We start from the raw sequence: 20996 nt of genomic DNA, 5'->3' as shown, positions 1-20996 counted from the left end.
TAACAATCAGAGCAATACATTGTTAAAGATAATATTTTACATGTAATAATGTGATCTATTATTTTAGCAGCAGTATGGAAAGTTATGGCTTTTGTAATTATAAAATCAATTAAGTCATGGATTTTTGTTATCAATCTTTAGGCTAATATAATTTTGTGATATTTGCAACTTAATGTAATCTAGCATTGAGAATCACTGTATTTGGTGTATTTGCTAATTAGCTTGGTGGACTAATTTTCACTCTCTATCACTCAAATTCCCAAGTTTTTAGTCATGTCCTATAAGACAGACAAGATGTCTCAAGATCTACATGAAGATCTGCAATTATACACCAAATATGAAGGTTTAATATGGATAAAATATTGTAAGGTCTGTGAAGAAAGTGAACTGATAACCCTAAATACATTCCTAACTGATTTTTATATACTTATTTAACGGACAATGTGTAAACAAATGAAATGTTTTACACATTAAGTCAATATTCCACAATGACGTAAAACTGTGTAGTATGTACCATCTTTTCCAGCACCACACCTTGTAGATAAAAACAATACAAATTACCTAAGAGACTGTTTTAATCCGCTATAATATGATGTCATTTATTCCTGCTATTAATTGTGTCTTGTGATATAACACAATCGTATGTCTCACATAAAATAATTTGGTAATTCTAAAAATTCAAAATTTAGGCATTTAATAAATTGTTAGCTTGCACTTTAACATAAAACACAAATATGCAGTTTGAACATCAAGAGCTTTCAAAACTTTGAAAACACCTAATTGAAATTCAAACATATTTAGGGAAGTCAAGCACCCGTACAAACCTCGAGCACCCCGAATACTGCGTCCTGCTTTTTGAGTGACGCCTACTCAGATCCAGCTGCGTGGAGTAAATTTCAGCACGTACCACCTCATCCATTCCTATAAGGCCCCATTGCTAGAAAACGCCTGCTTACTACTTATATTCAGTACATTACCGGCAGCGACGGCACCGACTGTGAGGAGGCTTTAACGCTGCAGCTGCGAGCGTCTGACGGATGAAGGCATCTGTTTATTAGGAAGTAACACAATGACTGGGGATGCAAAGCACCGAGGCACAGAGTGGGAAGATATCAGATTATTCCTATATCCACTGCGTGTGTTTATGCGAGGCTGAGAGATGACGTTGACATGCCGGCGATATGTACATTCTGTACATCTAGGTGTTGATACGTGTATTACTATGCAGATGGTCGAGCAGCAACCCCCGCCGAGCGCGTCAATCCTTCATCTCCAACCTACGCCGCGTACAGCTGCACCGCGTGTTATCTCGTGTTAGACTCGGCACCAGTTCTTGTCTGTCGGCCCTGGGCTGGTGTCACGGTGCTAATGAGGCTGTGTGTGTGGGATGACAGTATCTGAACCGGGCTAATGGGACTCATCTGTTCTAATTGGAAGTGGAGCAGGAGCTGGAGCCGAGGCCGGGGCCTGCCTGGGGCATATTGCTACCATATATCAGCCTGTCTGACAGTGTATGTATGCGTATGTGTGTGTGTGCGTGTGTGTGTGTTGGGCTGGGGGGCATGGTACATCTCTGCGAGTGGGTTATCTGCATACATCAGGGCATAATTTCGTTTCCCCCAGTGGAGATAGATGACTGGGAAGCCCCAGGGAGCGTTATTGGAGTTTAAAGTTTTTTCCCCTCTCGTTTTTCATTTGCAATCAGAGAAGGAGGCCCGTAAAACCGGCAAGCTGCAGAGTCTCGCACAACGTGATGCAGTGGATAGAAACGTGCTGGAATCATGGGCGCCGTAAATAGTAGAGGTGTTAGTAGAAGCAGTGACACCTTTTAAAGGCGGGTAGGGGGGGGGAGTGTCACAAAGTTTGTCCAAATCGCCGTAAACTCAAAGTGTCACACTCATAAAAAACAAGGCGGAAATAAAACCGTAAGGTGGAGGCAGAACTTCTTATCGAGGCTGTGGCGTTTTAGTGCTCTTTAAAAAGTCTATTCAATGAAACTGAGTGACAATTTGAGACGATTTTGGAGGAAGCGGTTGGAGAGGATTTGGCTGGAGGAAACTTACACTGGGATGAGCGAGGGTGCCGCTGTCATCATAGACTATAGACATCGGGAGGGAGTAGTCCTGAGAGGGAGCGCTCTCCGATTCCTGCTTCTTCTGAGCTGCAACAAGCTGTGTTCACAGAAACACATGAAACATAAAGGAATAAACGAATATCAGACTGCAAAGAGCATGCAAATATGGCACAATTATTAACAGAATTACAGCAACAACAAAAAAAGGTTAATTTTAAAACATCTCTAAAGTATGGCTCAATTAATACATTCAATAAGATTATCATACAGACTGTTGCAAACTGTACATTTAAATATTTTTGTAAGAGGCACTGAATTGCGGGGCGCAGCACTGAGACTTGGATCTTGTAATATGATCTTCGTCCAGCAGAGGGCACACACATATTGACTGTTCAATTGTGAAAAACGGTAATAAAAGCCATGCATTCTTGTTAAATTTCCCTGGACTCATTTATCTTTCAATATAAAAACAGCTGTAAGTTATGTATTGTTTTTTTTCTAAGTTATTTTTTTCTTTTATTTAGTTATTTTTAAAGTCCTTTTGTGTTTTGTGCTCAAACCTAGTTAGAAAAAAAACACACTGAACATTAAATTTACAGTAATTCTTAAGGCACCTGTGGGTATATTTTGACTCAAATCCTCAAGCACATCAATTTAATTTATAATATAATGGAAAGAAAAACAACAAAAAGAAAAATCAGAATGAGAATTGAGGATGTCTAAAACCCTGGCTCAATCTCAGGAATAATAAAGAGATCATTATTTTAATTCAGTTTATTAATAATTCACCATTTCACAACAGATGTCATCTTGAGGCACAAAATAAAAAAAAAAACTCATTTTGATTCACTCGCACATACAAGTTAATTGATCAAGTCAAACAGTTTAAAAGACAACTGTATCAAATACTGAGGAAAATGTATAAAAACTTCTGGGTTTAAATACAGTTAAAACATAATCTAAAAATTATCTCTATGGTCTCGCATCTAAAAAAACAATACCATTTTTGTAAGTCTATCTTTTTATACACTGTCTAAATATAGTTATATACCACCAATAAACATAATGCGCATACATGTATGTTTTGGCTTTTTTTTAAATGGGAAAGACAAGAGAACATATCGATTAATAAAGCCAGATCTGTTTAAAGCTTCACTAGTCAGAAAATGTCTAAAATGTCTACTCGCTTAAACCTGATTATACAGTTAGAAAAATAATTTAAAAAGTCTAAAACATAGATAAAGAACCGAGTTTATTTACACCACTGCGATGATTAATTTGATAGAAATGTTTTAAAGATCTTTGCGGAGGGCGCTCTGCATCCCTCACGTTGTCATTTATAGAGCTGATAGGCAGAAAGATGGCTTTTAGAAATGTTCACATCCTGCAGTGCGGAAACGTTACCATATGTTACAATAAGCATCGTATTTGAGTGGCTGGCGTGTCTTCACTGTTACATTTATTAAAAGACGAAATAACTACATTAACATTTCACCAAACCCATTACTGTTTTAAACACCCCCTAGTTCCAGCCCTGGAGCAGATGTTTACCCAGTTGGACGAATCTTTTTTAAAATTCATTTGGCAGGAAACAAAAAGTGAGCAGGATATGAAACACACTGACTAATAAGCATGGTGATGTGCCAAGTGTGAGGCAGAAAAAAACAAAAAACAAAACTACTCATCACATTCCTGGGGAACAATCTGCTGAATATACATTTTTAATAAATGCAGCTTGCTTGTTTTTCTTCTTTTCATTTATTTATTTAAAATGAGGGCTGTAGCTGACATAAAGGGCTTCACTAATCTTTCATCAACTTACGAGTGAAAAGGATTTAAAGTGACTTCTAACGGCACTAATTAAAAAACAGTAAACAATGTGGATTACAGAGATTAAATAATTATTTAAACGGAATATTCGTTAAATAAATTTTAATTGCTGGTAAACATTAGGTTAGCGTTTTTAAATAAGTCAGAAATGTATTGTGGTGTAGATGAAAAATGTTGAATTTGTACTAATTATGGTGGGGGGTTTTGTAATTGGAGGGAAATACGTAAAACATCATTTAAGTTAAGAAAGGTTTTCAACTATAGACGAATGGCCTGAATCTTAATTTAATCTGGAATTTTAAATATCTGATCTAAAATTAAGTGAGTGGAAGTTATAAAATTTCTTTGACTTGATTAGCTGTTTTGTTATAATTCATAAACATAAAAAAAAAACTAACCTGGAAAAATACACAACTTCAGCAAAACTACAAAAGAATTTTTGACACAATCTGTGAAAATGTTTTTCTCTTTTTTTTCAGATTTCATAATTTTTCCAGACTAGGACCTCTTCATTTAGAAATGTAAAACTTTGTTGGAAAAAGTTTTTATTGGATGAAAATTAGTTGACAAATTGATTAATCAGATTAATCAAGTAGACAGATTCATCTATAAAGTACTCTAGCGCAAAGGTTTACGAACTTGGTGATTTGTGTCCGCATGGGCAAAATTTTTATTATCCAAAAAATGTAATTGCAATGTACAAAAACAATCTGCAGGCTGTTCAGCGTTCCTTGTACTGACGCAATACCCTTGTTTGTTTAGCTTAGCAGTCACAGCTGTTTACTGAGCCGATAACTGGGGTCACAAGTCTGTGTCACAATTGTTGTGTTGGTCAAGAGCTGAAAATGTCTTAAAAACTAGTCTATATTCCAAAAGAGTAGCTGTTGTCATAACTTTATTTTGCATTTATCTCAAGAGTATTGATCAATAATTCAAACTTTAAATGGTCAGTGAGTTGTAAAAGAACTCACGGTACTTGCAAAATGATTTTTGATAAAAGTTAATGTGGAAAGCAACAACACAATACATTTTAAAATCAAAGTAACATCAAACTCAAAATTTAAGGTTCCGGTTGTTTTCTGTCATAGAGGTGCATTGCACTAAATCAGTCCTCAAAAATGAATTTGTTCCAATCACTCAAGTCAAAAAGCAATGCTGTGATATATTTAAGGTGCTTATTTCTGATTTAAATACATAAATCTTATTTTATTACCATGTTGTAGCCTACACAATCATAGGGATGATTGTAGACTTCATGGTTATCCAGGAGGTAGACCGGGACTGCTCTTAGAAAATGGTAAAGTCCAAAAAAAGTCATTGCTAAAGAAGCTGGCTGTTCACATAGTGCTGTGTTTAAGCACATTAATGGAAAGTTCAGTGGAAGGAAAAAGTATGTTCGAAAAAAAGCATACAGGTAGTGAGAATAATAGTAACTTTTAGAAGACTGTGAACATTAATGCTGTCAAGATTTTTGGGACAAATTTACAAAATGTGGATTATGTCTGGAGTCGGTTAACACAGAAATAACCAAGGAATGTGGACAACAACTATGGCATGATCCTCGTGTGAAGTCACACCTGAAGTATCTTTTCTCTTCTAGGGAGAACAAAGATCGAACCACTGCAGATTAAAGTCAATTTTTTTTCATTTCACTTAGAAATCAACGTACCAGAGTCGGGAGGATGAGCGGAGAGGCAGAGAAGTTGCTTGATGACACAAGAACGCGACTGCAGACCGCCAGTAAAGCAACATCAATACTTTAGCAGAGTCACATTAATGCAGCAAGTCATGCAAAAGAAACCATGGCCAACACTGTAGTGCATATACTGCTACAGTACCTGAGCATACTTTACAGTAGGACAACAGTCCTGTCTTAAAATTAATAGGTCTTATGTAATAATCTAATGTTGAAAACTGAATTTTGGATTCGGCTGTGAGTATTTGAAAGAAATAAATATTATAAATATTGTAGAATATTTTGAACGGAATCCCTAGAAGAAAAAAAATACTTTGTAATGATAAGATAACTTAAAGAGTCCTAATATAAAATAATTTTTCCATTTCATCCGGTAGATCTACTAAGAATGTTTGTTTTTGGACATGCTGTGTAGCGTGCAACTTCTGCAGCGATCTAAATCTCTTCACTCCCTTTGGCCACACGGGTCATGACTTTTGTGGGTTTGCTGTCGCATGTTGTCGCCTGTATTTTAAAAACAGTCATGAAGTCCAGACAAATCTAATTCCAGCTCTTTCAGAAGGCAGAAACATTTCAATAATGACCTCTGCATTTGGTCTGCCTCTGCCCAACCAGAAAGGCGAGGGGGGAAGGGGGCGCACGGAAACGCAGACGCAGGACGGCTGCCGCCTGCTGTGGCTTTTGTGTTGGGTGCTGCCGTCGTGGAGGAAAAAATAAATAAAAAATTTTGATGAAACCTTCTTGGGTCGGGAGCAAACGGCATTGAATGGGAACGTTTGATTTGGTCTGGGCTGTCTCTAGACAGACGGCGCGGAGCGACGCAGAGGGATGAAATTCAATAAGAAACGGAGCGAAAAAAGCTCAGAGAGTGAAGGGCCAGGGGAGAAAGAGGGACAGAACGCACCTTTGTGTCATCCCGGGAAGATTTGAAAGCCTGAGGAACAAAGGAATCGCTCTCGATGGCCTCGATGTCCTTTATTCTTCGCACTTGCTCCTCCAGAGAGGTTCCCTCTGAAAAACAAGTTAAACAAGGGAAACCATGAACAGAAACACACATACAGAGAAAGACACGCATGTTCTCCATCACAAAGAGTGTGGACCACCTCCTGTCATGATCTGAAAACATTTGGATTTCCTCTAGATTGGCCTCTTCTTCCAGTATAATACTATTTGACACATACAGTAAAAGAAATCTGATAATCCCCCCTATTTTAATCTTGTGCCTCCAAGAAAAAAGGTATTTATGCCTTTCCAAGGGCACGGACTCCCACAAAAGGTAAAGAGGGGAAAAATACTAACAAGGTAATAGCCAGACAGTGAATTACACTCAGATAATGGCATTCTAAAATAATCAAAATATGAACACAAGCTCACTGCAGTGGAATTTCATTACAGGGAATAAATGTGATTAAGTTTTATTCAGTTCAGACCTCATGTATCAGAGAGTATACTTCTCCGGCTTGTCCAATTTCACAAAAACAGACACAAAGGGTTTCCAATAAATTACTCCTGGATATAAACACATCAGGATTTCTGCATATCAGATGACAAATCACTTCAGGAATCTAAAAGCAGTCTTTGTGAGCGTGGGAGGGCAAAAATAGGTGTGCCGAGGAAAGTTAGCGACAGGGGGGGCAGGGGGGGAGACTGAATGCACTCATTATTTTCTGGCTGTCAATCTTTCTACTGATCAGTCAATATTCATCCCTCTCTTTCCCATCTATCCGTCCTCTCCTGCACTCTCCCATCTCGCTGTCTGTCAATCCAGCAGCCGTCCGTGTTTCTGAGCAGCACGGATGTAGGCTGCGTCAGTAACACAAATGGGAACATGCGTAACAGAGTACGATATCAGAAAACTTCTATGAAGGGTGAACCAGATTTTCACTGAGTGATTAAAATATAGTGGGGCCGTGATGCAACTCTTTTTGGACTGAATTAAGTCCTTTTTTAAGTTATAAATGTCTACATTGTAGGGATAAATACCTAAATACCTAGAGTACCTTGTATTTATATTCCTTGAACCCGTTTTACCATCAATACTTTGTACTGTAATTATAGCAAATGTATGTCTGGTGTATGACACCAGCAACTTTACACATCTAAAACTAAATATGTTATGTAGCTTGGTGAAAATCAGCCCATTTGCTTCACACAGAGGGTCTGGACCCCCGACTATTGAGAAACAATTGCTTCCTGGAGGCTTAGACTAAATTTTACCCATTTGCTAATGTTTTCTTCGTAATGTATGTAATGAGCCAGTTCGATGATATGAAGCTTACCGGAAACTGCCTGCACTGTAAACCAGGGATAAAATGTCTTAAACATTCGTGTTGCTCCGACTGTAATTTATTTTGGAAGTGTTTTCATTTCCAAATATAATAAAGACTGAATGTCTTTGTTCACTTCCTCCATTGGCATTACCACACCACAATCCTAATACAGGAAGATTATAATTCAAAAACAAAGCAGAAAATCAATGTCCTTGTTCATAATTCCTTCTGCTGATTGTCCCGATTGGAAACCAGAGGAATCCACCTCAATAGGAAAAAGTGAGATGAGGATTGAGCAGAATTGTGTAGGAAGGCAATGGCCGGGCTAGGCTTTACCCATTATTTCTTGCAAAACAGCTCAAGCCAGGCTAGATCAAATAATCAGCAATTTTCAAGTATTGCAATTCTCATTTAGATTTAGATCTAGATTATTCTAACACGAAATCACTTCAATCTAAAACATCCAATTGTAGCTCTGGCTGAATGTTTAGGATCATTGTCCTGATGGATAGCAAAACTCTGTCGTAGTCTAAAGGGTTTTGTAGCTAGCGTGTTCTCTTCCATATTGTCTTGTATTTAGTTTTATCCGTCTTTGCATTATCTCTAACCAACTTTACTGTTCCTGCTGAAGAAAATAACCCCCACAGCATGCTGCTCTTTGGTGGGCTCTGGGCTACTTCTCTGATTATTGTGTTCCGTTGTTGGCTTGGTTCCAACATAACTGGATTTATGTATGTCATAAAGATGATGTCTATGTATTGATAATTTGGCCAAGAGGGAATGTACAACAAAATGAGAAAAGACCCCAGAACAGGTCCTTGATGTACCCCACAGGACAAGTCAGCTTGTCATATTGCATGTTAATTCTGCTTTATCCTTGACCCATCTGTGTGTTCATTGGTCTTCAGTAATGTTTTCTGACAAACCTCAGACCTGCAGAGAAATGGCTATGTTCAAACCGCACACAGGTAGTAGACTCAATTTAACCAATCAGGCGACTTCTGGTAGTTAAACTGGATTCTATTGAGAAGTGTCAGAGTAACGGGGACTAAAGACAGATGTATGCAACACTATTCATATTTATACCTGATAAACAACTTAAAGACCAAATATCCAACCATGTATGTTTTCATTTTGCTTCACATTCATACTTGATGTCGGTCTATTACATGAAATCCCAACAAAATAACGTCCAGGTTTGCAGTTGTCATGTGACAAAATGTGGAAAAACCTGTAAGGGGTGTGAATACTTTTACCAGTATACTCAAATACAGTATGCATTTGGAGCTGATAAAAAGGATTTAATTCAATCCATTAGCAGCTATAGAAAGGGTGTCACAACACATCTTTACGGCCCCGGCGTTTAATGAATAAATGAATATTTGGTCCAGCCTTCACAGCAAAATGTCACCCTCTATCACGCACACACTTTATTAAGCTTCATAATAGCACTTCAACAACTCTGGTCTGATTTTAATGCGCTGCAGAATTGGACAACTGACTGACGAGTTGAATTAAGCCGTCCTATGTGACAGACTATCGGCTTGTCATCCAGCGCGGGGAGATGTGGCTCCAAAAATAGTCATTACCTTGACTGGGGCTTCTAGATGGGGAGCCTGAACACGGGCCCAATATCCTCCTGGAGGCTGTGGACTGTCCTTCACACCGCAAGCGTGTGTGTTTGTGTGCATGTTTGAATGGAAACTCACGCTTGTGACTAACCCACAATTAATTCAGCACAATTAATTCATTTTTTTCCCCAATTACCTTCCCATCTCTGCTGTCCTTTGAGCATGAATGCCCTACATAAACAATGCCCACACTCGTAGACACACACAAACAAACCCACACACACACACACATCTACCAGCATCTCGTTGGCGGATAGTTTCCGCGTGCAGAGCAGGAATCCATTAAGACCTCAGACTTTTTGACAAACACATTATTGGTAGATAAAATGACTTCCATATGCTGTTTGTCAGATGTCAGCGGGTAAAGATATGTATTTCACGAGAAAATCAAAAATAATGGACTTTGAGTGCGGGCCAAGTAAGCTCAGAGGCGGGCAAAAAAAAAAAAAAAAAAAAAAATCAATACTCCAGCTGGGTGAGCGCACTCTGAAGCTCAAGGAGGTCAAAGTTGATATTTAATATCGACACATTATCTGGCAAATTAATTTAACAGGTCGACTCGATTGTCATCGCATTTGGAACGCTTCTCTGTCAACGATGAGAGGAGGTTAGAGCGAAATCTGAGAGCAAGGAAGCAGTAGGGAAACAAAAGGAGGCGCAATTAAATGCACAGTAGCGGCTGGTTTATGCCGGAAATTTAACAACCCGGAGAAGGAATAAAGGTGAGAACAGCCTCATTATTAGCTGTGAAGCTGTGGGCCAAAAAGTCCTTTCGTAATTGCATCCGTGCAAACGTGTTTACTCTGATTTATATATATATAAAAAAAAAATAGAGTCAAAAAAACTCTCTCGCCATCTCATTACTGAAATTAGTAAGATAGACAGGAGTGCTGATGAGTGGCTCAAAATCAATAGGCTATTGTTCTCCCTAAATAGCTGTTTGTCCACTTCATTGATTAAGACCCAAAGACGAGGAAGGGAAATCAAACCAGCCAATGGAAACTGATTTCAGATGGTCTCCTTTAGTCCTTGAAGGCAGGAGTGTTTCTCAGCAGTTACGCTGAGACGCCAAAAGAGGGGGCTGTTCCACAGCGCAATATACACAGGACGGTCTGAAGCCTTTGGGCTGCAGCGGTGTTGTCTTTGTAAACTTGACTTTGCTCGAGAGTTTGTCAATCACGAGTAGCTGAGCTGAATATATTGCTGCTGCTGCTGATTAATTCCAGTAAGTGACTTCACCGACGAGCCAGCTGAATTACTGCAGACCTTGTTGTTGTTGTTATGTGGAAAAGATGAACAAAAGAGGAACCAACTGCTTGTTTTATAAAGACATGTTTGTTAGTATTTAGGAAAGGGAACGTAAAGTCATTTAATGAACATATTCAATAAATAAGATGTAAAAGTGTGCAAACTGTGTTCCTTAATTTATGATTGTAATGTAATTGATGTTTAGTTAAACAACATTGGGACTTGCTGAATGGTTTCTAATATAAACCAGCTGAATCACAGCGAGTGGGATTCCTTAAAGGGCTCAAAAATGTAAACGCTTGTTTTAAATGTAATTTTCTTTGCGTTACTTTTCTGCATTTCTCCAAGCACAACACATCTGACAAATTAAAAGCCAAACATTTTACAAAACATTATAGCATATTTTGACTGCTCATTTTAAAAATATCTGATTTTCTTGGCTCAAATTTTTTTATTTTAGTCCATATGCAACTTATTTTAAGGCTTGGATTCAAAGGTTAACTATGAATTTATTGGAGAAACTTGCACAGTGGGGAGGCTTTAAATATAGAACAAGAAACAAAAAATAAAAACAAGATGGATGGATGGATGGATGGATGGATGGATGGATGGATGGATGGAATACTAAGTGATTCCCTCCTGTAAAATAATTCCCACAGTAAAATGTCAGTGGGTAAAGACATGTATTTCACGAGAAAATCAAAAATAGCCTTCATCCATTAAAGCCCTTAAAGGTGTTTAAGTGCATGTGTGGTTTTTCACTCAGTAACTTCAAAAATACTTTGTTAATCACATCTAACTAAAAACCAGCTTACATTTATTGTATAAAAGCAGCATAAAAAGCTCACTGTTTGGAACAAATAATTTTTGGGGACTTTTTTAAAAGATCAAAATGAAGCAATGACGCAAGTTCTGAAACTTTTTCTACGCTCTACTGTTTTGTTTTCCCCACTCATCTAAAATTGTGAAATAATTGAATCCAATTTCAAATGGCTTCTAGACTGTGCAGGAAACCTGGGATAGACGTTTAAGTTTGGGATTTCATGTCTTATGTTCACAAGTACACACACTCAGCAGCGTCTCCTTATTTCCCAGGTTTGGGTAGCCATCTCTCTCCCTGCGCCGCAGTAAAAATGTGTAATTCAATGCTCAATTTAGGCCCCGTCTCAGTGGAGATTTTTTTTTGCCTGCTAATTGATAGAAATTAAGCCATTAATCAAGCCACTAGCCATCATTCAAGCCAGGGAAGATGAATACAAACTTTCATAATAACCACCTTCCCCATTTTAGCCCTCATTAGCATTAATTTTTAATGTAATTATGCTATTCTTTTACACTGAGCTCATAAATTACTGCTCTTTTGTTGCCGGCTGGCCTTGTAAAATCTAAAGTAATGCTTTGTAGTCTGATCTTTAAGGCAATTACTGGCTTCTTCACTCTTTTATCTCTCTGCATTTCCAATAACCTGCTCTCTAATGATTTATCTCCGCTGCCCCCCTCGCCATCCCCATCCCTTACCCCACTCTCTCCTGTTCTCTCTCTCTCTCTGCACCAGTGGCCAAGTGCCCTGCTGCCAGCCTCCACCTCCAAAATCCCGTCCGCCTACGTTCTCCCCATCTCTTCATCTGGGAAGCATACAAACACGTGCACGGATGCTTGCCTCCACCACTCTTAACAAAAGGAGCGCATTCGCTGTGTGTCAGCGCACTAACTTTGTTTACAATCTCCTTTAGTCATTTTCCAGCTTCATTAGCACAGATCCAGCTCCAGCAGTGGCGACAACATCAGGGGAACGCCGCGGTAAAGAGAGACCAGGCGCTGCATCTCGCTCTCTCTGTCTCGGCTGGTCTCTCGTGGGCCTTACCTGTAGGCTAAGCTGCTCTTGTTTATGTAACCCCTGAGCTGAGTAAACTCACACATGCACGCACGCGCACACGCTCGCAAGACTTGGCATCAAACTGAGTCAAGCTTAGCAGGGCTGTGTGCTGGGGGCGATGGAGGGGCTTCGGTCTGGCCCCGTTCTCAGCAGCAGCAGCATCCTGCCTGCGTCGGAGTCTTTAATGTGCGATTCTCCGGGCCCAAACAACAGGCTGCTGCAGTTGCATGCCTGAGAACTGGACTAAGCAGTAACAGGGAAAAAAAAAGATGGAGCTGCTCATTAAAATCTGTCTGAAGACATTTGCTGATCTGCACTAAACGATTTCACACGGATGAAGATTGACGTTTCTCCAATTGACGAAGGGCGGAAATCAAGAAACTGAAGCCTTGTGGCGTTATAGAAAGGCTTGCACCTCTTACAGTTCTTCTGTTTTTTTATTGTTTTTTTTTTTTTTGGTCACACTTAAATGATTAATAAAACTCACATGATCAGATAAAAGTGAACACAAAATGAACTGATGATTTCAGCTAACCAGACCTTTTATGAAAAGCAATTAGCCTCTAAACCTAATGACAGGTTATGCCACTTAACAACTTTTTACATTGCTGTGCAGGAGCTTTGACCCACTCTCCTCAGTCATACTAAATGGCCTATTGAAGGTCCTGCCACCGCATCTCATTGTGATTTAATTTGGGACTTTGACTAGACCATTATTTTTTGTTTTGTCTGAGTCATCCAGCTGTGAGATTACAGACGTGGAACTGATAGCCGAGATAATCGTACCAATTACAGCACGATTCCTGAAGCAGCCCCAGAGCATCACGCTACCACCGCCATGTTTGATCATAAATGTGATGGTGTTTTTCTGAAATGCTTCGTGCAGGAAGCAAAGATTCAAGGTGCAAATAGTAGGTGTGCATGAATACCCTGAGTGGACCTTAGCAAATGGGATATGACCCCGTTGTACCCCTAATTGTATGTTATCAATGTTAGTCGTTTCAGACTAGAAAAAAGAACAACATGACAAAAAAATTGATAGCATTCATGTCAGTGAACAGTGAATTTAAACCTATGGCCAGAACTGCAAGTGCAGTTTTCTTTCCACAATAAAATAAAAAAAAAGTGAACATTAGGATGCTCACATATGGTTGCAATGCAACAATGACTTGTGATGCTGTTTTCTGACACCTGCCTGAAACGCGTGGCGGCCGGGGTCAACGGGTCATGGTAAATTAAGGAAAACTCCACCAGTGTGAGCCAGATGTCCTGAGTCTGTCCCAGAGGAGCGCCCTTAGATGTATGTATGTGTTTGTAAGCTGGAATATGAGTGGGGCGATGTCCAATGACAGAGCAGGTGGCTGAGCTATTCTAATCTGAGCTCCCATGAGACCGCACACACCAAGCACGGTTACTTATACATCTTATGCCGACCCCCTCTTTTAAAAACGCTGCATGTGTCTGCAGCCGTGCTATAGTAGCGATGCTCTATTTAGCAAAACAGGCCAAGTGATCCCATGTGGTGCTCACCTTGTTATCAGTGTCAAACGGTCTCTGTGGATTTCTGTCAAATCCTGTCACGATCATCAAGGCCTGTCACAAATACTCTGCTTTCGTAGTGAAACCCTTTATTGGAACAATTTAGAGCAAAGACTATAATATGTCAAAAAATGCTGCCTTGAGCATTATTTAACCTCAGGCTTATATGATCTTATGTGATATCTGTTTGACTTCAGGAAATGAGGAGCAGCTGGGGACTGAGTGTCTCAAATACACACACTTCTGTCCCATCTTCTGCTGATAGTGATCTTCCACTCTGCAGTCAATAAAGGTCTGAATGATGAATTAAAGATCCAAATAACCTGCTAATGACAGGATGACACGGCAGCCACGCGTCATGCTCAGATATCGGCGTCCAAATCTCTGCTGATCCCTCCTTGCTCACCGCTTCTCTCTCCTCCGTCACTCAGCTGAATCCCTCCCGTTAACAGACGCCATCTTTACTCAACAATCCTATTAGAGCAGCTCAATGTGCAGGTCTGGCTTCACTTTGAAGTAAATCCACCTTTCGTCAACTGTCACATTGATGAAAATTATTTATTATAAAGCCGATCACTTTAGTGGAGCTGGTCATTTTACCCTTGACTTACTGTCGACAACCAACAATTTAAAGTAATTTTCCACTCTTGCTCTTTAAAGAAATGTGGTTTTATGACATAGTTCGTAACTCTTGCCCACAGGACACTTCTTTTTATTTGTTTTATCCTCAGTGTCCTCATGGCTTTGAGATGACTTTATGGTCTCTGTGGCTTTTCGTGTTCAGTTCTGTTTGTTAAGTAACAATATTTAAATTCAGTCGTTGTTTTTCACTTTGGTTTAATTGCATAAGTATCGTCAGAAGTCGGCACATTAGTCTGTCCCAAGCAGACATTTTTTTGCACAATTTGTGAAACGTAGCCTACAGATGCGGTCCTGCATAGCATCAAGAAAAATGTTGATGTACTTTGCTCTTATTTCCTAACCCTTATCCCTTACCTTAACAAAAACTTAAATGAGAAGTCATTAAATTATTCATTGTTTATTGTGCTGTGTGCAGTTGTGAATTGTACAAAACATAAAACAGAAGGTACGTCACAGACTGCAAAGGACTTTGGACGGTAGGAACTCAGAGTGTGTTTAGGGTGTGCAGCGACATACTATTACGCCAGTTTGATGATCTTGGCTCGTCTCACAAGAACCTTCTTGAGTTTTGATGATTGAGGGTGATTTCACCCCTTCACCAATTCCTACTTTTGCTTTTTTTAAGTAACGGTGGAAGTGTGCCAAGAAAAATTTCAAAATGACAATGCATCAATTTGCCACCACCTTGGGGAGGTTGACAAACCTCCCCAAGGTGGTGGGGAGGTATAAAGCGTAATATTACGCTTTATTATTGAAAGCGTAATATTTGAAGTAATATTTTAAAACCTTTTCACACACTACTGTAAGGAAATATGATCAACAGAAGGAGGCTACTCAAAAATTCTTTCCAAAGAGTCAACAGACCCAACTGAGATCTGATCTATAATAAGTGGAATACGGTGTAGTATAAAATATTTAGGGAAGAAAAAAATACAATTAAATTGAAGTTATACATGACTGTCTTGAGAATTAACTGATTTTAAGAAACCCCTTTACGCTTAAAGGTACCAACAGGAAGTAGGTTGAGATGAAATGGCATTTTGTGGACACAAAAAGAGAATATGAATTAGTGAAGGGGCAAATTGACCCGGAATGGTCCTGACTCACCCCGCTGACCTGCCAGCACAGTGATGACTGCAAACATGAAGAGCTAACCAAAACCAGCTGGGTGAGCTTCTCTTACACACATGTGTGTGTGTGTGCGTGTGTGTGTGTGTTTTTGAGAAAGAGGAAAAAAGAGAGCAGCATGAGTGTTAGTCGATGTCCTCAGTCTGGGCAGCGTCACAGAATCTCGTTAAACTGTGACGTTTTCACAGGCTGAGCAGTGAGGTGTTCAAGATATCACAGCTACTTTCTGTGTGAACTGTTTGCAAACGGGTATGGGCGGGGTTCCTTGCTTTATTAAATTTCGTTTCCCATTTGTCCCCAATTTGACAAAACACTTTGCCTTCAATGCAATTCTACTGCAAAAGCAAGAATTGCCAAAAAAGTTTATGAATGTCAGGATAAACACATTGTTTTTTTGTATATAGTCACTAATACATCTTTTTTATTAAGTAAAGTCTTGTTTTAGTGTGATTAGAAATGCAGTATCCGCCCTGCCCTTTACCAGAAATAACAAGTGTTTGACTGCATTAACTTGATTTTAAACCGGGCTGTGTGCGTGTGTCGAATGTATGCGTATTTGTGTGTGTGTAAGTGCAGGGAAAAAAGTGCATCGGTCTCCATTTTTCAATCCCAGGCTAGTCAGCAACTCTTTCATGAGCAACTCTATAATTAGGGAAACACCAAGCAACTAATTACTTAATTGGAGCAAGGTCCTTAAAATGAAAATGATGTAATCAGAATCCTGGAAATGGATTCGATTTTAACAGACTAACACATGAATGTCAGCACACACACAGCAGACTAGTACAAACACACACACACACCCTCACACACACACACACACACACGCACACGCACACACACACACACATACCTCGTGACCTACAGTCGTCTTGACAAGTACCCATCAAGCAGCCAACTCTTTCCCCTTAGTTGAGTTGTAATTGATTCTCCCTTTAACTCTGCTGGCTCCTGGCAGCCTCTGTATATGTGTGTGTGTGTACTTTCTGTGTGGTCTGCTACAAACTATATAAGTAAAGGTCATGGTCATGCATGCGTGCGTGCGCGCAGTGTCTGAGTAGTAATTAATTAGGCAAATGTTGCCCACCTCCTCTCCAGCTGACCTCAGTTGTGGACTAACAACCTTGGCAATGAGTTGAACATAACTCTCCTTTAAAGGAAGTCATGTAAAATCATAACGAACCTACAGTGACAGTGTTATTTGAATGTAAATCCATAAATGCCTTCATGGTCTATATAATAGGACGTAAATGCATGAATGAGTGAGCAATAAATGAGTGTATGAATCCAAGGTGAATGAGTAAAATGTCATTTTCGGATATCCTTGAATTCTAGCAGATGTGCAAGTGTGCTCCATGACTCTGTGTTAGTATAAACTTCAGGTGGAGCTAATTCTAAATACGTGGTCAAAGAAGACCCAAAAAGTATACAAATGCATTAATTGTATTTTGAAGCAGAAGAGAAGCACATACTTTTTTTAAGTAGGCATTGGCAAGTATGAGATTTTTATAGGATGATAACCTTCAAAAATGCTAGAGTACTGATGTATAAACAGTTTCTAAATTCAGAAAGAGTAACGTACTAATAGACTTGAGGTACACATGTTAAATAGTACTATATGTTTAGAGGTTCCAGTCCATATGGAGCATCACTGGAAGATTTACAAGTTGTTTAAATAGTTAGGCTACCTGCTCCGGATACCTCCGCAGTCAGCTGCTTAGCAGACATCTAAATTGTAACATGCCAAATGTCAAATTTTAACAGGAGTTTTAAATGAAGCTGGACAAAATAAAAAGATGTCAACGTTTCAAAAACCTTATGTGTTTGTTCTGATAACTTCAGTCGGACGATTCTTCTCTGGACTTTTATTAGAAGGTCATAGATGGTCAAGCAAGGGGCAGAAAACAGGGCGGGAAAGCATTCAGATCTTAGTTATATGCCTTAAAAATGCATCAGGCAAAAATAAAAAATTGTGTGTTAGCTTCATGGTTATTTCCTGCCTTGAACAGATACTTTACTTATACGTAGCACAATCGTATGGCATAACTGCTGGGTGTTTTAAATAGATACTCCATTGTCACACTTCATTATCAATATACATTGTCTGGGCAATGTTCAGAACAATATGCACCGAGGGAGTCATCTACTCTCTGCGCCTGCTGGTGTTTGAGGACAGGCACAGATAAGCCAGTTATCTGAAGTCCTGTCCGGTCTGACCCAGCTGGTTGTATTTATCTTAACCACTGAGTCGCAGCTGATTTTTCACATATCTTTGTCCTCTTAAACTGGCACTTAAAAAAGTTTTCATTCCCCTTCACAGGTTGCTAGAGCCATCTTGTGAATGATAATATTTCAACCTCAACAAAAATCTGTCTAATATTAACTAAGAACGTCTCTTTTTATGCTACAACACCTGATTGTACCTGATATACTATGTTAATGTTTATCTTATGAACATCACAATTATTACAACATTAACGTCTTCCTATTACAAAAAAAATATTTATATTTATGCTTGAATATGGCAACATGCTAAAGTTACTCGTAGGTTTCAGGGAATTCCCTTAATTGCCATAAACACAATGAAAAGTTTCAAATTTCAATGAAACCTTTTAGGAAGTTCAGTTGAAATTAGATGAAAAATAATAATAATAAATAAATAATGTCACCCTGCGTATAGTAGTATTTTTTACAAACTGCAACTTCACTGCTTTATTTGTTCATAAAATACTCACCTTAAAACATACTTGAGGGTCCCCACAGGGGGACTAAAACACAGCCACACAAAATCCTAAGAGACTTCTAATGTCTCATGACAAACCCAGCAGGGGCCAACACATGGCCAGGGGCCTCCCCAATATGTCAGCACTCTGACCCGCAGCAGTCTGTGGGTGTGTCTAATCACAGCAGTCTGTCCACCCTGTCGGGCAGAAGACTGTTGCTGATCAAGTCCAGATATGTGTCAGCCCCTGTGTGTGTGTGTGTGTGTGTGTGCGTGCGCGTGTGTGTGTGTGTTTATGTGGAGGTGGAGTATGTGCAGCCTTTTTATGTTGATATGTTGACAATGGTCTGGAATCTACATCTAAACAACCTTGAAAAAAACAACAAAGAAAAACGCCACAATATTGATGTATTAAGATGTATTGCTGATTAAAAATCAATAACATATTATTGTTTTATTCAACCCCCCCCCCCCCCCCCAAAAAAAATAAAATTGTCCTACTGCTACACACATGCGCACAAACAAAAAAAACAATTTGATATTTAAATTTAAAAACCAACTAAATTTAATATTTTTCATGTAAGCATCCTTAAAAATACTATGGGTTTAGCTATTCTGATCTAACTGGAGTAACACTGGATGTATAACCAGCTGGTTACTTAGTAAGGCTACCTGCTCCAGTTGACTCAGCAGTCAGCTACTGGACAGACTAAGAGAAGGTGTTCAATTTAGTATTAAATACAAATCTATAAGGTAAAAAACAAATACAAAGTAAAAAAAAAAAGCTTTTTAAAATCTTAGTCTAATAGAAGATTTTATTAGGTATCTGATATCTTCTACAAAGTACCCATAAAATGCTTTAAGCTGGTGACTCTTTGGACATTGGTTTACTGGCAACGGGTTAATTGATAAGGTAACCCAAAAAATGATTACGAGTGACAGAGGCTAAAGGGTTTCTGTCAATCATCTGCCTGGATGACCTGGATGAAGTCAGTGTAAAAAGGATACATGGTCAATTTCTGAGTAATGTCGCCTATGGCACAGATAGCTCCTCACTGTTATTGAGTTAAACATGTCATTCCATAGTCATCCTTACAGAAATTATCAAGCCATGGCTTCCTTCCCTGTGGATGTGACAGCCACCATGGGCGGCATCGGCATCCCATTAGCCCAGGACAAGGGGGATGGGAGATCAAATGGGGTTAGGAGAATTCGGCATTCACCGCGACTCGTTCACGAGACCAGCAGCGCTCAGGACAGGAGGTCAACTAATCACCTTGCTGTGCCATTTCCGAAGGGATGAAGGGGGTAGGATGTGAGGAGTAAGCGGGAACAGAAAATCAGCCTTAAATTTGCCGTGATGAAGAATCAATAAAGCAGTAATTGCTTTACTTATTACCATGCAATGAAACAAATTGGGGGGAGAAGGGAGGCAAGCAGAGGGCTGGCATGCAGCATGAACGCTGGGGCTTTTTTTCCCCCCCCGGCTGCTACGTTTGGAGATGAGCACAGAACGGAAAAGGAAAGGAGAGGAAAGGCATTTGGGCTTCAGTGGGCCAAGGCAAGGAAAAAAGGTCTCCTCGTGATAATTAAATCTTCTCACACTGATTTTCTGCCAAATTTATTTCCCCAGGGACCATAACTCTGATTCAGTGCTTACAAGCCATGCATAACTAATCATTTCAAGGGGGGGGGGACCACAAACCTGAATGAATAGGAAGAAAAAGAAGGATGGCTACACTCAATCCCAGGCTTTATTTATCCTTAAATCAGTCCTGATTTAGGCACGACAAAAATCAGATATAACCCTGACTGTTCTTCAGTAATATTGTGTTTGAAAAAGATCTTTAAAGTGATGGTGTAATTGACCGTCAGTGTGCTCAATTCGCAGTGCTGTACTGGCAGAGAACATCCTTTAATTCCTGGAACAAATAGAAGCCATGAAGCCAATGAAGTGTCGGTTCAATACTCCTCTGACTGTTCCTGGCATGATTGTGTTGAACATAATAACACAACAAATAAGGCCATTTATCTGAAGTAACGACAGGAGATGAGGCCAACTCCACTAATCAATACCCAGTCGATACAAACCAGATTTTCTTACATCAAAATCACTGAGACGGGTCTTTCTTCAGCTCGGAGTGCACAACAGCAATACAGTGCCTCCCTCGAGTCCAGCGGTAGATCATATAGCCAATAGAAAAACAACAGTTTAAAACTGGTATATCTTTTATTCTGAGAGAGGATAAAATAAACTACACACACTGGCCACTTTATTAGCCACACCTTGCTAGTGTCGGGTTGGGCCCCCTTTGCCTTCTGTATTGTTTTACTTCCTGA

The 20996-nt window shown here is 39.4% G+C and overlaps 1 protein-coding gene across 2 annotated transcripts in view; it reads right to left on the bottom strand.

Annotated features, from left to right (window-relative positions):
- The window catches only part of rsrc1 (arginine/serine-rich coiled-coil 1), a 142467-nt gene that overhangs the window by 1800 nt on the left and 119671 nt on the right, over positions 1-20996 (bottom strand). For both annotated transcript variants that reach the window (XM_081614507.1, XM_081614508.1), the window contains exons 8-9: positions 6505-6611; positions 2064-2171 (exon numbers count right to left, since the gene is read on the bottom strand). In XM_081614507.1, the coding sequence (XP_081470633.1) occupies positions 2064-2171; positions 6505-6611 (215 nt within the window). The remainder of the gene's footprint in view (positions 1-2063; positions 2172-6504; positions 6612-20996) is intronic.

Source organism: Poecilia reticulata, chromosome 13 (assembly GCF_904066995.2).
Source record: "Poecilia reticulata chromosome 13, P_reticulata-male-v2, whole genome shotgun sequence".
Classification (NCBI taxonomy): Eukaryota; Metazoa; Chordata; class Actinopteri; order Cyprinodontiformes; family Poeciliidae; genus Poecilia; species Poecilia reticulata.
Note: the sequence above shows the minus strand (reverse complement) of the source record. Positions and strands in the feature narration are given on the sequence as shown.